This window comes from Hydra vulgaris, chromosome 01 (assembly GCF_038396675.1).
Source record: "Hydra vulgaris chromosome 01, alternate assembly HydraT2T_AEP".
NCBI lineage: Eukaryota > Metazoa > Cnidaria > Hydrozoa > Anthoathecata > Hydridae > Hydra > Hydra vulgaris.
The window spans coordinates 68,581,574-68,599,375 of record NC_088920.1 but is presented as its reverse complement, the minus strand read 5'-3'; the positions used below and the strand labels follow the sequence as shown (position 1 = coordinate 68,599,375).

General features: G+C 29.1%; 1 protein-coding gene and 1 long non-coding RNA gene across 3 annotated transcripts in view; one reads left to right on the top strand and one right to left on the bottom strand.

Moving 5' to 3' along the window:
* The first annotated feature begins 873 nt into the window (after positions 1-873).
* LOC136074955 (uncharacterized) lies at positions 874-1,187 on the top strand. Its single transcript, XR_010635594.1, has 2 exons — positions 874-1,016; positions 1,066-1,187. It is a non-coding gene; the product is annotated as an uncharacterized LOC136074955 (long non-coding RNA).
* A 2,263-nt stretch (positions 1,188-3,450) lies between these two features.
* LOC100202345 (protein O-mannosyl-transferase TMTC4) overlaps positions 3,451-17,802 on the bottom strand; it is a 44,474-nt gene continuing 30,122 nt past the window's right edge. The window contains exons 11-18 of one of the 2 annotated variants that reach the window (XM_065789026.1): positions 14,275-14,326; positions 13,901-13,956; positions 13,707-13,770; positions 13,304-13,381; positions 7,270-7,384; positions 4,621-4,733; positions 4,408-4,477; positions 3,451-4,280 (exon numbers count right to left, since the gene is read on the bottom strand). In XM_065789026.1, coding sequence (XP_065645098.1) covers positions 4,147-4,280; positions 4,408-4,477; positions 4,621-4,733; positions 7,270-7,384; positions 13,304-13,381; positions 13,707-13,770; positions 13,901-13,956; positions 14,275-14,326 — 682 coding nt within the window. In that variant the 3' untranslated portion in view covers positions 3,451-4,146. The remainder of the gene's footprint in view (positions 4,281-4,407; positions 4,478-4,620; positions 4,734-7,269; positions 7,385-13,303; positions 13,382-13,706; positions 13,771-13,900; positions 13,957-14,274; positions 14,327-17,802) is intronic. The other variant, XR_010636011.1, reaches the window with a different exon arrangement.

The following is a 17,802-nucleotide window of genomic DNA, read 5'->3' as shown; positions in this document are numbered from 1 at the left end:
TGCACGATAAAACCTATCGGTTATTATCGCACGATAAAACCTATCGGTTATTATTGCACGATAAAACCTATCGGTTATTATTGCACGATAAAACCTATCGGTTATTATTGCACGATAAAACCTATCGGTTATTATTGCACGATAAAACCTATCGGTTATTATTGCACGATAAAACCTATCGGTTATTATTGCACGATAAAACCTATCGGTTATTATTGTTAGCAAATCAGCTGTAGAACGAGAAGGTCGAAGTAAAGATGTTAAAAAAAAAAAAACGTTGTTATAAATAAGACGTCAAAACAAGTCAAATAAATTTCTCATTAAATTTAAAATGTTGTTAAAATTGCTAAAAAAAACTAATTAAATTAAAAAAAGTCAAAACTTTTTTGAGTAGGGAAGAGTATGCACTCTTGATCCTAAAATACAGGGGAAAAAAAAAAAAAAGAGAGGCAAGTTCAAAAAACCAACTTAGATTTATCTATTTTATGGTTCTTCTAAACTTTAATTAAGTATATTTGTTTTTATATTCATTATATTTACAATTATTATCAGTTTTTTAGTTATTATTATTTTAGAAACTTGTTACTAACTTAAAGCACCCTTGAATTTAAAGATCAAGGGTGTATACTCTTCCATACATATCACGCCATATTTTAATCCAAATTAACTTTTACTTAAAAGACAGCCACACAGTTTAATAATCCAAAACTTTAACTCAAATACAGAATGCAGAAAAAGCGCGAAAAAAATAAAAAGCAGTGTAATTGAAGGAAAAAAAAATTTTTCTTTGGGGGGGGGGGGGGGTTTTATTAATAAAAAAAAAAAATTGTATGATCTTGTAAGTTTGTGTATTTAATTTAAAAAATGTATTGTCCTTCATTATATGTAACATTTTTTTATAGATATATTACATATCCATTCGATGTTTATCACCAGAAGTTAGTACTACCTTTGCAGTACCTCTGCTCTACATACCTCCTCGCTGGTTAAAGAATGGAATATAAATCTCATATCAAGTTAAACGTTATCAAAATTTTGAGTGGAGCAATTATTTTTCTGGTTTAGCATGAGTATGAATCTGATATCAATTGGATGTACAAAGATAGTTTACTACTTAAAGAACCTATCAGTAAACCAACTGATTATAAAACAGTTTTTAATGGGAATAAAAACAAATTTTCAAAAGATTTCAATTAGCTATTTGTATATTCAAACACTTTATTTACTGAGAGAAGAGACTATAGACTCAAGTGCTATAAAATAATTCTACTACCAAAAGCGAGGTTAATTCAAAAACTTAAACTCAAATTTGGTCATGAATTATTACATTAGATTTGGTGAGTGTTTATTTATTAACAACTTAACACCATATTATTAGAACTGTATGCACAGAAAAAAATAAATGCTTAAGCTTTAAACGTTTTGACTAAATATTCCAAAATCGAAATCTGGCTTTATTTTGCATTGCAATGAATTTATTGGCTTAGGAAAATAAGTTTCTAAAACAAAAACTCCTAGGTTTAAAAATGTACTCTTTTAACAGCTAATCCCTCTTTTAACTACATTTTTCATAACTTTGCGAAAAGTGCGGTTTGCTTTCAGACCTCAATAAAGTCTGTTTTAGCTATCCTTAAACAATTAAGTAAGGTTTTTTTGTTTTTATAAAGGTCAAACAATGGGTATATTTAAGAATAACTATCGGAAATAAATTTTTCTGATTTTTTTTGGATAAAAAGTAACATCAAATTACTTGAATTCAGCCAACTTCATCATTTGTCGCGTTTTTTTTTAATTTAAAGAAGTTTTTTACTAATGCATTAAATGTCGTAAGATGAAACATTTAATTGGTGTTTTTATTCTTTTTACAAAACAAAATTATCTTTAATATTTTAAAAGTTATAGAAGTTTTAGTAACACCCCTTAAGTCAATATTTTCAAAAAATAACAAGAAGCCGTTAAGCTCGGTTTGAAACAGCCGTGTAAGTTAACGAAAAAAAATGAAAAAGGCCTTAGTTGGATCTCCAGAACAAAATACTTCCATTTTGAAAACATTATTCGCTGAAAATCAACCGTTTCAGTTAAATCACAGCAACTATAAAAGTGTATCAGATGATACTATAAAATTAGCGCAAAGTTTTTATCTAAGCGATGATATAAGTACAACACCAAACATATCAGACTTTGTTGAAGCTTGTGAAGGCGGAATTAAAAAAAAACTTAGAGTTAAACATTTGATCTACCCTATAAAGGAAGTTTATGGAATGTTTAAAAAACAGAGAACTAGCATTATTATTGGATTATTAGACTTTCTCTACTTAAGACCATGTAATGTTTTGTTTATCATCAAAGTACCACATAACATCTCAGTTCAAAAATTTGTATAAAATGGAGTCTTTAAAAATGTTACAAAAACGACACAAGATGAAAATTAAATGGGCTTTTTTTGCACCCATGGATGGCAAATCCGTTGTTGACGGAATTGGAGGATTTGTTAAAAGGTTTGTAAAATTCAGAATTTTGGCTCAAATAACAACAACATCCCAATTTGCGAAAGCAGCAGAAAGTATGGATGTCAAGATTATTGTGGTTGATGTTGATGAAATTAAAAAACTCCATGAAGAGATTGGATTGTCAAAATAAAATTTTTTTTTCATCAAAATCGTTAATAAAATAATTAGGAATAAAAAAAAACATTATTTCGAAGTTCAAACTATTACCAAAAAAATAAAGTTATTGATTAAATTATTGGCAAAAAAATCGCATCTTGTTTGATGTAAAATATCTATTTGCTTATTAATTAACTAAAGTTTATATTATGAAACTGTGGTTAGAGTGGAAAGAAAATTAAAAAACAAAATTGGATTTTTCATTTTTGGGTTGTTTGGCGTAATTATTTCTGGTCAATGTAACAGCGTTTTACGGCCTTTACTCTCGAAGTATTTATAAAGGAGTCACACACATATTTACCTAATTCCAAAATTAAAGTTAAAGCAACCGAATAGTTATTTTTTGTTATTAGAATTTTTATTTCAAATTAAAAAAAAAAAAAATCTTTGACGTTTAAGTGCCTATTCATTTTGGCGTGGCCAACCGGCTACGCCCCAAGGTTTACTGGAATTATATCTTTAATATACCAACTTTATTAATAATAAATGTTATTAAAAAATAAAACTTGAGTAGATTAGCATGTTTTTAAACAACTATGATTCTCTGAGTTAGAGCGTTACGTCAACCTTGTTTGATTTAAAATATCTATTTGCTTAATAGCTAACTAAAGTTTATATTTTGAAACTGATTAGAGTGGAAAAAGAATAAGATTACAAAACGTCAATAACATAACGTCAGTAATTAATGAACTTCAGAATAATATCTTCTGCAAAGGGAATTAATACATCTATACAGCTTAGATGTACAACAAATCATCTACATAAATGAGTCTGTAATTCAAAGTAATTTTTCAGATTTTTATTTTTTAACTTTCAGAGAAACTTATTCACACTATAATCAGAAGAAATCATTTTTTATTTTTCTCAAAATGTGTAAAAAAATATAAACTGTTAGCATAATCAAAATTAATATTAAAGTCATAAACACTAATAAAAACTAATGTTTTATAAAAAAATATAAAAATATTTTATAAATAAAAAATGTCTAAAATCTAAAAAACCGCGAAAAAGTAAAAAAGTAGACGATGAAATCAATTTTTAAAATCACGTTCTTGCAAAATTTTATGCAATAACACTAAATGATAAAAACTGTTGAAAATGTTCAAAATTAAAATTTATTTTTGCGATGCAAAAAATACGTTGAGTTGACGATTACGATTAAGTTTAAGAATACGATTAAGAAAAATAAAATAAATAAAAAACATCAATAAAAAATTCATTCCATATAAAAAATATTAGAAAAAATCTAATATAATAAATAATGTTTATAAAAACTACAGTTCAACAAAAAATTATTTTTAAAAACTTTACATCAAAACATAGCCTAAAAAAAGTGCATACTTACATACAAACATATAAAGAAGACCAGCCTGTTATATTAGCGGAACTTGGTGCAAAGCATTGTTCATCAAACAGCAAACATAAACATATAAACTATATTACATCAATGAACCGCAAACGACCGCAAAATTGATTTTGTTCATAATTTCTTATACACATTTAGGAGTTTCTTTAAATTAGCTGTAGTGAACTCGCTGTTTGGGTTTAACTGCAACGACTTTACATATAATTCGTAAGCTTTCGGGTAGTTTTTCAATCGATGATAAATTACTCCTAAAAAAAGTCGAAAATCACTTCTATTTCTATTCTATTTTAAATAAAATATTATAGAAAAATATTTAAAACTAAAATTATTTTTTTTAATTTCAATTTTTTGAGTCAAAATTTAATCGAAAATTACCCAAGTTTCCAATAGCATTAGCATGTGTCGGATTTATGGCTAAAGCTTTCTCTAAATAATGTTCACTTGTCTAAAAAAAAAAAATTGTCCGCATTAAAAAAAGCAAAACAACGATTTATTTTTTATATTAATTTTTTTCTTAAGTTTTAATTTTATTTCATAGACATTAAAAAAAAAATTTTTCCCCACGAAAACAGCTGACAGTTTTTCAACCTTTAAATCTTCGGCTTTACCCAGAGCGTTCCCAACAATGTAAAGCATCTCATCATCAAGTGGAAACAATTCTAATATCTTTTTGCCACATTTATTAAGCTCAACAACATTTCCTAAATATAAAAGAAACATGACAGTGAATTCATAACAAAAAACTAGGAGGCATTAAAAGCCATCACATTTTTTTAAATTATTGAGCATAACAACAAAGTATTTTATTTGATATAAGTTCGAACAACAGAAGTTCGAACCACAAAAAACATCAGAAGTGCGAATATTTTATTTAATACATCATACACATATAAAAAAAAAACACTTTGGATATTGGGAAAGTTGAACAACTACTGTTTGACCATATCATTGAAAGCGTTATGACAAAATTAAAAGTTTAAGTTGTTTTAGTATTTGTTAATAATATTAGAACTAAATATATTAATTTAATAAGACAATATATAAAACAAACTAAACATCTAAGCTTAAAAATTTTGTCACAAGTATAATTTAATTGATAATTTCAAAAAAAAGTGACAAGGAAAAAAAGGAAATCCATATAAAATGTCATATAAAGCAGAGGAAAATATAACATCATTGGAAGAATCTTTTCCATAAAATAAATATACCATTATTGGAAGAATCTTTTGCATAAATAAATAGTCTTGAAAACACTGAATTGAAAGCTCGAAAATTTCCCCTTAAAAGTATAGGCTAACCAAAACGTTTCCAAAATAAATAGAACTCAAAATAATCAAAATAGTCAACTTGATAGTATAATTCCTAAAACATGAATCAGAAAACGAAAAATCTGAAATGACCAGTGATTTCATGGCTTAACTCAAGTTTATAAACTTTTCTTTTCAAAATTTTTTGCTTGTTGTTTTATCTATAGCTTCCATAAACATTGAGGAGGATTTTTTCATTAAGGAGGATTGGTACCAATGAATTATGCAGTAATTTCGATTGTAGTTATGCAGTGATTTTGATTTTTGTTATGCAGTGAATTCATTTGTTGTTATGCAATGATTTCATTTGTTGTTATGCATTGTTGTTATGCAGCGATTTTGATTGTTGTTATGTAATGATTTCGTTTGTTGTTATGCTGTGATTTCAATTATTTCTTGCATGAGAAATGAAAAAGCACTTAAATTGCATTTGTAAATTTTCAAAAAGAAACAAAAACCACAAAAAGTATCAACATAAAAGTATGTAGTCTGAAACCATTATCTTTATAAATTTGCTACAACGAATAAAAAACACTGTAACAATTGTACAAACAATAATAAAGCGTTAATACCATAAAATACTGAGACACATGAATAAATACCATAAATCAATATAAAAAATGAATAAAGCATAAAATACTGTAACACAGGGTTGGTACAAAATAACCCATCTATTTTTCATTCATAAAATAATTTCCATTAACATTATCCATTTTTCTTTCATAAATTAATTTCCACTAACACTCAAGATGCTCAACAATTGTTCTAATGATAATAAGGAGCTTAGTATATATTTAATAATTTAGAAATTTTTTTAATCGGAGCAGTGATATTTAAACTTAAAAAATTTAAAACAAAGTTATCAAACAACTTAGTTATCCACAATTGTGCATCTAAAACGTCTTTCAATTCGTACAAGCAATCCAGCTTTCCAATTATAGGATTATTACTGACTGTACTTCAACCATCTTGAAATAGGGTAGCACAATCATTAGCAAAATCATTTTCTATTGAATTGATTAATACTTCATTTACCTTTTCTAAAAGTTCTGAAGATATCCATTTCTCTTTGGTGGCTTGTATCCAGGTTTTTTAGACAGCTTAGTAAAAGAATTCCTTCTACATGTTATGATATATTTGCTGAAAAACCTTGCAACTTGCACTTCTAGTTCATCCATCTTACTTGTTGTAGCAACAAATTTAGAAATGGCGTTGCACCTTTATTGCAGTTAAAACAAAAATTAAAGAATAATAACGATCACTAATAAAGTTTCAACAATCTTCATCTTGTTCTTCATATTCATCTTCTGAATGGTTAGACTTATTTGATGCTGCAAATGTAGATGGCCTTGACTCTGATATATTGCTAAAAACTTCTGCGGAACCAATTGTCTTTTTTCTTACTTCTGCATTTATCCAAATGGATCTTAACTATCTCTTTTTTTTAAATTATTCAATAATTACAATAATTATGCAATAACTACATCTTACTCTATTTGATTGATCACTTATTATGATCACTTTATTCCAATACTAGCTTTATTTCATTCCCTTGAATAATACTTTGACATGGTAAAAAAGTATGACCGACTTATATTTTAAATATAGCTAAAATTTAAAATAATTTCACTATTTCAAACTAGCTTTATATTTGAAGAAAAATGCAATTTGATTATTAAGCTATTATATAAGACAATAAACAAAAACCTGTAAAAAATGAAAAATAGCTTTTAAATAACTAAAAATTAATCAAATTTTGCTACTAAAGATTTTTACTAAACTTTGCAGTACATTCATAGATTACATTTGAGAATTATTTAATAGTTATTCAATTACAAGTTGTACCCCAATGCTTCACATCTTAAAAAAAGCAACTCTTAAATTTTTTTAAAAATTTATTAAACTTTTTCATATTTAAATAAAAAGTTACCTAAATCACCAAGCAAAATAATTTTATTTTGCCAAGCTTTTAAATGTGTTGGTTGAAGCTTTATTGCCATGTTAAACTTATCCATTGCTTGGTCATACTCTCTATAACCTAAATACTTAAAAATGTGAAATTTTTGGTTTTGCATTAACAATCGAATATTAATGTACATTTTAAAAACTAATTATTTAATTATTATGTCCTTGTTATTAAATAAATATTTTTATTCAATTTTAAATTTGCTAAAAACTAACGACTTCATACAAATATCTTCTGCAAATCTCAAAAATTCTATACATTTTTGTTTACTCTGATGTTCACCAACAATAGTGGAGTTTTAGGAATAGGGTTGAGTTATGTTTAGTTCAAGAATTTTACAATAAACCTGTGCACTAAGCAATTTGCCTAGCTAACAAGTTATTTTGAAAAGCAATATTTGATATCATTTGGTAAATTTTTTTTTTACGTTATTCACCTCCACAAGGCCGAGAAGGGCATTACAGATGAGGAGGCTACTTAATAGTGGTTATAACCCTCTCCCAACTCTATAACTCTGAAACACGAACTTTGACGAACAAGGCCGCTGCGCAAAGAAACAAGTTGAGCGAGGTACTACCAGGGACGTGGTGGGGATCGAACTCGGAACCTCTCGCTTATGAAGCGGGCGTTTTACCACTACACCACTACCACAATGAATAATAATTCTTTTCATTTTAGATTCTGGTTTGGAAATTAAAATGAAGAATTTTAGTATAGATTCTGGTTTGGAGATCAAAGTGAAGGTCACTGCAAACTTAAACTACCTTTAAAGAATAATATATAAAGATATTTGAAATGTGTATATATATAAAACTTTTAGTAGAATGCAAAGAAACTTTTTTATTGAGAAGAAAAAACATTAACATTGTAAACAAATTGAAGTATTTGATTTATCAGTTAATGAAACAACCTAAATTTGTGATTATTCAATTAAAAAAACCATTTAAATTTATCACAATCAATCATCTAAAAACATACAATTAAATATCTTAAATTGTCACCACTCATTTAAAAATACAACTTAAACTTGTACTTAAAAACACAAACTTTTAACACAAATTAACATAAATTTAAATAATAGAAGCTTTATTAAAGATTGTCTAAAAGAACATTTTGTTATTTTTTTAAACTATAGACTAGTGACAGAACTTTCGCAATCAAAAGATTCAAACTTCAAATCCACCATACACCTCTAAAATCCATCATGCATCATACACCTCTTGAAATACATTGCTCTAGCTTTTTCTCTGCATAGTATAACAGTTTGTTAACACAATATAACAGTTTATTAACATGGTATAACAGTTTATTAACACGGTATAACAGTTTATGAACAAGATATAACAGATTATTAACAAGGTATAACAGTTTATTAACACGGTATAACAGTTTATTAACAAGGTATAATAGTTTATTGACTATTATAAGACTATTGCTTAAGTTTGAACATTTTGGTATTCAAGAATTAGAACATGAATAAATTGAAAGTGTTTTGATGAACAGCATATAGTCACGCACATTGAAATTAATCCCTTGTATAAAAAGATATTTAGTGGAGTGCCTCAAAGATCTGGTAACTTATTATTTGTGGTTTTTATAAATAACATGCCAAACATTTTGTAGATCAAATTAGAACTTTGTACAGATCAAGCTTTCAGAAATAGTTATGAATATAAATGATGGAATGGATAAATGTGTGTATAGTGTGTCTGAATGGTCAAGATAATGCATCCAAATGGTAAAAGAAAAAGAAAAAAAATGGTTTCTTAGTTTTAACACAAAAATATGTTATGATGCAAAAATCCCAAAATTAAATTTTCTTTAAATGACACTAAAGTTTAAAAATCAGAAAGTGAAAAAGACTAGTGTAATTTTTATAACAAATTTGAAATGGAAACCCCATCAATTTGTAGCTCTCATGTAGTTATTAAACAATATATAAAATAATAATGGCAAGAACCATTTTAAAAGAAACTAAAAAAGAAGAATGAAAGAAATAGAACTAACAACCTTAGAAACAAGAAAGAGGTGACATATTAAAAGTATTTAAGATAAATAATTATGTATAAAATTGAATTAATAAGTAAACCTATGTTGAGACTCAATTACACAAGGTCATAATTTCAAATACAAGAGAATTCATACCTACCAAGAAATAAGTTCATATTAGATTTCTCAGCAAAACTCAGCAGCATAATATTGTGATTTAAAAAAAATAATTAAATTTAAATACAAGTTCGATAACATAAAAAAATTAACTAATGCTATTATTTATGAAGTAAATGTTGTCAATGTGTGGGTAAAAGCTTCCTAAAATAATCAAGTTAAAATTTTAACTAAAAAGTTAAAAAATAAAATTTATTACTAAGATTATTAAACTATAATCATCACAAATAATTATTTAGTAATATGACCTAGTAATCAAGCAACATCTAATAAGGCTAGTTACTAAGTAAAAAAAAGGAAGACAAGTAAAAGAAAAAAAAAAAAAAATTAGAAGAAAAATATAAAAAGAAATAAATAAATAAAAAGTCAATAATAAAAAAAAGTAAAGTGAAAGGTAAGTAAAAAATAAAAAAAAGTGAAAAAAATCTAAAATCTAAAATATAAATAAATGCTTCATGTCCTGCTGCCTTGTAGGATACGCCTTCTTAGGCAAAGGCTAGGAGATGCTAACTCCAACTTAAAACACCCACTGCCTTGGAGCTCTTGGTTGAGTAAAGGCTAAAGATGGTGTCTCGATAAAAATACTCATCTTGGGCAGATGTTAAATACATCCGGCTACTGTCTTGTAGAAGGTCTCCAAGGAAAAGACTTAAGGGGTAAACAGATTCTATCTGTTGACCACCCTCAACCCCTTCTTCATCTATTAGGCTAGCACAGATGTATTTTTAATTGATTGTTTCCAGTTTAAGATGTTAAATGCTGGATCTTCTTGAACCAATGCATGGGTTTTGCTTGTGTCTCTGTTTTTATGACTAGGCAACTCATTCTGTTATCTCCTAATGAGGGTACAGCTCTAAAACTCAGTTTTATGGTTCTAAGGCCGGCTGGTAGTCAAGTTTCCCGAACTCTGTGGTAGCTCTCAGAGAGGCTGATTCCATCAACAGCTGAAAAATATCAAAGTATTAACAGTGCCATGTTGCGCATGGATGGTGACCCAGTTTGTACTTTTGGTGTACATTGCCGAGGCTTTATTAATGGTAATGTGGCAATTGCTTGGGCTATTAAACAGTGTTATGAGTACTATCTATTCTTTGAGTCAAGTTCTACAACAAATTTAAAAATGAATAAAGTACCAAAAACTATAAAACACAAAAAACCATCATCATCACCAAGTTCTCTAAACCTATCATTCACTAATATTCGTGGTCTTCAAAGTAACTTTTCTTCTGTTGAGTCTCTTGCAAAGTTCACCAGACCTACTTGCTCTTTGTGAGACTAATTTGAGTTCAGCTGTCTCATCTTGTGATCTTAGTGTTGATGGTTACCTTCCTTTAATTCGAAAGACTCCGATTTTCAAATGCTTGGCCGGGCATTAACATTTGTAAGAATTCACCCATTTGTTGGGAAACTAGGTTTGAATACACAAATTATTCTTTCATGTCTTTACGTTTAGCGCCACTTCGCTCTATCGCCTTTTTCTTTGTTCTATATCGCTCTCCTTCATCTCAAGACTGCACTCTTTTTGATGTTATTTCTGATTATACTGACCAAGCCCTCTCACTTTATCCATCAGCTAATATTGTTGTTGTTGGTGACTTTAATGCTCACCACACTGAATGGCTTGGGGCTAGTGTCAGTGATTCTGCAGGCATTAAAGCCCACAACTTTTGCCTTTCTCAATCCCAAACCCAAATAGTCAATTTTCCAACTCGCTTTCCAGACAACCTGAATCCTAATCAGTGCTCACTTTCTCCACATTCATCCTTTGGTGCTTCTGATCACTGATATCTCTGAAACTAATACCTCATTCTTCTTCATCACCTGAATCCCCCTATTATCGAACCTCTTATAACTACCTTAAAGCTGAGTGGGATTTTTTCCATGATTTTCTTCGTGATGGCGCATAGTAGAAATATTTTGTCTTCCTGTCGACAAATGTGCTTCTTACATACCTTCGTGGATTCAGGCTGGCATGGAATCTTTTGTTCCCTCTTGACAATTCCAGGCCAAGCCTCACTCTCCTCCATGGTTTTCCTCACACTAAGCTGCGATTGCCAATCGAAACCATTACTTCCATATTTATCAGCAAAACAATTCTCCAGAAACAGACATCTGTTTATTACTGCTAAAAACCATTGTAAAAAGGTTCAACGCCAAAGCCCACTATTTTCAGGTCATGAAATCTTGTATCTCATCACAAAAATTAGGTTCTTGTTACTTCTGGAGAATCTTTAACAGTATTGATAATGAGGGCAAATCTTTAATTCCACCTCCCTTGTATGGTTCAGACTTTCTCACCTCACCTAAAGACAAAGCTGAATTGTTTGCTAAAAACTTTTCATCAATATCATCTCTTGATTCCATTTAACTACCGTCCCATTAGTCTTCTTCCTATCATAAGCAAGATTTTTAAATCTTTAATTAACAAACACCTAATTTTTCATCTTGAATCTAATAACTTTCTGATCATCAATATGGATTTCAATCTTCTATCTACAGCTGATTTGCTAACAGTAATAACTAATAGGTTTTATCATGCATTAGATACAGGTGGAGAGGTTAAGGCTCTTGACATTTCTGAAGCTTTTAATAAAGTATGGCATGCTGGTCTTCTCCATAAGCTTTCGTCTTATGGTGTATCTGGTAACATCTTTAAGATTATTGAATCCTTCCTTTCCGATCGTAGTATAAAAGTTGTCCTTGATGGACAGCACTCTTTTTCTTATTCTGTAACTTCAGGGGTTCCTCAAGGTTCTATCCTTGGCTCTATACTCTTTTTAATTTACATTAACAATTTTCCAGATATTCTCACACTGTTTGCTGATGATAATACTATTTATTCTTGTTTTGATAAGAAGCCAACACTCTCTGATTGCTTGGAGGGGGCATTTGAGCTTGAAAAGGAGCTCACTTTTGCTACAGCATGGGGCTCACAGTGGTTGGTGAACTTTAATTCAGATAAACTCAATTTTTTTGAGCCAATCGTTATCGCAATAATTTAGATCTTCCTATATTTATGAACGGTAATGTAATTGATGAGTCATCTACCCTTCACCTTCTTGGATTAACTCTTATTTCCAATCTTTCTTGGAAACCATATATCAAATCCATTGCAAAATTAGCATGTGCTAAGGTTGCATCTCTTTATCGAGCTCAACACTTTCTTATTCCAGATTCTATCCTCTATCTCTATACATCTCAAATCCGCCCTTGTATGGAATACTGTAACCATATCTCCATATCGGATCTTCAAATGATGCCTTTCTCTTTTAGACAAGGTGCTAAAACGCATTGTAAACATAGTTGGGCCTGCTCCTATAGCCAACCCCCAACCATTATCACATTGTCGTAATGTTGCTTCTCTTTCTCTTTTCTACAGATACTATAATGAGCGGTGCTCTAAAGAGCTAGCGTCTCTTGTGCCATCTACTAAAATTCATTCTCGTGCTACTCATCATTCAATTAAGTCTCATCTGTTTTCTGTGACTGTTCCTAAGTCCTCCAAAAACTCTTATTCCTCAAGTTTTTTTCCTCAAACATCAGTTTTTTGGAATTCGCATCCGTCATCTTGCTTTCCTGACTCATATAATTTGCGATCCTTTAAGTCGTCTGTCAATAGTTATCTTGCTCTACAATTTTTATCTTTTCTCTTCCAGAAACTTCTAACTCTAATTAGTGGTTGCTTGCAGCTTTGTTGGAAGTGAAGATGTTTAAAAAAAGAAAAAAAATTTATAACTGGCTAATATACTAGCACAACAAACCTGTAGATAAAAAACTTTTTAACAATATAAACATTTTGAGATATAAAACAATTTTAATAATTTTTTTTTACCAAATTTCCCCAGTTATAGTATGCATCTGGATAGTTTTTTTTTAATGTTGTAGCTTTTTTGTAGCAATTTATTGATTCCTAAAAACATTACATGTAAACAACAACAAGCAATTAAATTTTATAAAAGATTTTATTTACTTTTTTATTTATATTTACCTCACTAAAGCCCAGAGGCTATAATATCAGAAGAGACTTTTTTTTTTAAATTTTTCAAGGTACCATAACCTTAACAAATTAAAAAAAAAATTTCTGATATTAATGTGTAGTCTCCTTTGATATGGTGGATTTAACAATAACAAATTAAATAAATAATATAAAAGAAATAAAAAAAACTTAATTTGTTGAATTTTAAAACCTTTTTAAAATTAAAAAAAAAATTAAAACTTTCAAGTTTTAAATCAACCTCTTTTTTTTTAAGATCTGCTTTCACTGCTCCAAGGTTCATCCAAGCAGTAGAAAATGAAGAGCTGAAAATGGAGAACAAAAATGAAGAATAAAAATGAAGAGCTGAAAATGAAGAACAAAAATGAAGAGCTGAAAGAAATATTTTGTTGCAATAAAAAAATTTATCAAAACAAAATTTTTTTTGTTAACTACCTGACATTGACAGCCATCTGCAAATAATGCTCAGCTTCTTGAAGCATATTCTTTTCCTATGTATACATTAAATAGATTTTTGCATTTACTATGATAAAAATAATAAAGCTTTTATTATCAGCATATACATGTTACTGCAAATAAGCAAAATGTATGTTTAACTACATTAATTTATAGAACAAAAAAATGAAAAAATAACTATGAACATCTTAATTTTCGTAATCTCAAATGCAAAAAACACAGTTATAATTTTGAAATATTTCTAAAATAAAGAATTGTTTTAATGTATGTTCTCACATAGAAATACTACAAATACTACTAATAACCAAAGACTCTTATGACAAAATTTTATTAAATACAACTTAAATAAAAACCTTGTAGATATTTCCAAGATTATTAAGCGGTTGATCATAACTTGAATCAAGTCTTTAAAAAAAAAAAATGCACGACAACATTTCATTAAAAAAAAAAGGTATGTTATTATAAAAACATAACCATCTACAGTAGTTGAAAGGTTCCGTATACATATATTTGCTTATTTTAGTAAACAACTGGGGCTTTGGCCGGGGCTAGGTTTGATAACACAGCCATGACCAGGGCCAGGTTTATGATCAGGGCTGCATTAATATTGATAGATCTATAAAAATGTTATCTATAATTAAAATTTATGATATGAATTTTATTTAAAAACAATATTTTATAGGATCTATCAATTTTAATGCAGCCCCGGCCGGGTTTATGACCGGGGCTATGATAGATCCTACAAAATATTGTTTTTAAATAAAATTCATAAAAATTTTAATTAAAGATAACATTTTTATAGGATCTATCAATATTAATGCAGCCCTGATCATAAACCTGGCCCTGGTCATGGTTACGTGTTATCAAACCTAGCCCCCGCCAAAGCCCTGGTCGTTTACTAGCTTATTTGTAATACACACACACATACACACACTTTGAATTTATCTTCCCAAGGCCATGAAGGCCACTACAGTTGAGGAGGCTACTTTAGTTGTGGTTATAACCCTCTCTCAATTCTATAACTTTGAAAAAAATATCTTTTAATCCAGCTTTGCACACCTTTATGGAATTAGCTGCATGGCTACTGTCTTGTAGAAGACCTCCTTGTCAAAGAATGTAGACGTAAGCAGAAAATATCTTTTAATCCAGCTTTGCACACCTTCATGAAATTAGCTGAGGTAGATGTCAACCTGTGATACATTGTTTCCTGTCAAAGATGATAAATGCTGAATCTTATTGAGTCTACTTATGAGTTGTTGCTTGACTCTCTTTATAGTGGCTATCCAACTCTTCCTGTTATCTCCTAGTGATGGTACAGTTTTAAAATTCAATTTAATTGTTCTGAAGCCAGCTGGTAGTAAGGTTCCTGAACTTTGTGGTAGCTCCCAAAGGAAGTTATTTTGTCAACAGCTTTAAAATATCAGAGTATTAACAGTGCTGTGTTGTGCGTGGATGGTGTTTCTTAGTGCTTTTGGTGTGCATTGTTAAAGCCACATAAGGAGCCCTCTGTTACCACTTTGGGTTAATTAAGGTGTCATACACTTTCTATGATTAAGTCAAGTTCTCTTATTATTTATTAGTCAAGTTCTCTTATTATTATTGAATTTTAGAACTGTACCATCACTAGGAGATAACAGCAAGAGTTGCATAGCCACTACAAGGAGAGTCAAGCAACAACTTATAAGTAGACTCAAAAAGATTTATCATTTACCATCTTAGACAGGAAACAATGTATCACAGGTTGACCTCTACCTCAGCTAATTTCATGAAGGTGTGCAAAGCTGGATTAAAAGATGTTTTCTGCTTACGTCTACATTCTTTGACAAGGAGATCTTCTACAAGACAGTAGCCATGCAGTTAAAATCTATCCATGATAAATATTGAGACACCCTCTATAGTCTTTATTTAATTAAGAGCCATAAAGCAAGGGGTATTTTAAGTTGGAGTTAACTTCTCATAGTCTCTGCTTAGAAAAGCAAATTCTAGAAGGCAGTAGAGCATAAGGTAAGTTGTACTGAATTAAATGTTATCAGGATTACATGTTCATGCTTATGTCAAATGAGAATGTTTTGCAAAGAATTGCGGTGATGGGAGCTTGGGAACAAAAAAAATCCTAATTTTTGGGTCCACCTAGCCCTTACTATGGGAGCAACAAGTTTATAAACTATTTTCATGCAATAAACTCTTATTTTTCGAAAATTATGACCATTTAAACCCCCTTAATTTGAGTAAACTGTAAACTTTGCAGGGTCATAAAAACTGAACACTAAGAGATTGTTGCGTGAAATTTGAAATTTGTTAATGAATATAAATTTAGATAAAAATAGCAACAAAAATTTTTTTATAAACTCGATGCTTCCACATCAAGGGTTGGGTGGGAAAATTAAGGTTTTTTTTGTTCTCAAGCTCCTGTCACCACAATTCTTTGCAAAACATTCTCATTTGACATGAACATTCAAAAGTTTGGAGTTTGCACAATGCCTGTAAGTGTCAAAACTCAAACATCTAAAAATCCATTGATTTAACACCTTTGATTCAAACTTAAAAGTTGTCAAAAAATGTTTGTTTTTGAATTATAGAAAGTGACAAATTATATGAAATGACATTTATTAAGTTAGTCAACCATTTTACTCCAAAACACAAATCTAAGAAGGTTCTGCTTTGAGAAAAAAATTAACCGCAGTAGTACCAGGAACATTGTGAGATTTGAACTCAGTATTTCTTGTAACAAAGCAAGAGCTCTACCACTACACCACTACCATATGTTGACATATGAAATGCTTTTAATAAATTCAGACATGCTGGTCATCTCTGTAAGCTCTCTTTAATGATCATTAATCTCCCTTTTAATCTTAAGGCTCTTTTTTAATATCTGGGAATCATTGAAGCTTTCCCTTCTAACCGCAATATTAATGTTGTCCTTGATGGATAACACTCACTTTCATTTCCAGTAACTTCTGGGGTTCCACAAATTTCTATTCTTGGTCCTGTGATGCTTTACAACTAAATTAATAACCTTCCTGATAATTTAACCTCTAAAGTGGCAAAAACCTCTAATGAGACTACTATATACTTTGGCAAAAATTCAATATTTTTTAGCTTGAGTGTGAATTCTGTTTAGTGTTTTGGAGCTTGCAGTGGCTTTGCAGTGAATTTTAGCCGAAACAAAACTCAGTTGTTTACTGAGTTAGGTAAACTCATGGATTCAGGCAGGGCTGGAAGCTTTTATTTCTTCTATCTTTTAGGATAAAACTTGTATGTGTTTTTATAACTTTTTCGCTTTTTTTTTTCCTCTTTCTCATGGAATTTTCTCTCTTTCTCATGGAATCGCCCGTATATATATATATATATATATATATATATATATATATATATATATATATATATATATATATATATATATATATACACACACATACATATATATATATATACACATACATATATATATATATACACATACATACATACATACATACATACATATATATATATATATATATATATATATATATATATATTATGTTAGTGTATTATACAAACAGAGTGCTCAATGTTTTAAAAGAACAGAGCAATAATAAATTAGTAAAAACACTTATCTAATTTTTGATTACTTCAACACTGTGTTTCATCATCAGTAGGTTCTTCCTGATGAACCTACTGATGGTGAAACACAGTGTTGAAGTAATCAAAAATTAGATAAGTGTTTTTACTAATTTATATATATATATATATATATATATATATATATATATATATATATATATATATATATATATATATATATATATATATATATATATATATATATATATATATATATAAAGATATAACTAGTTATATAAATAGTTGCATAATATATTATATTTGCTGATATAAAA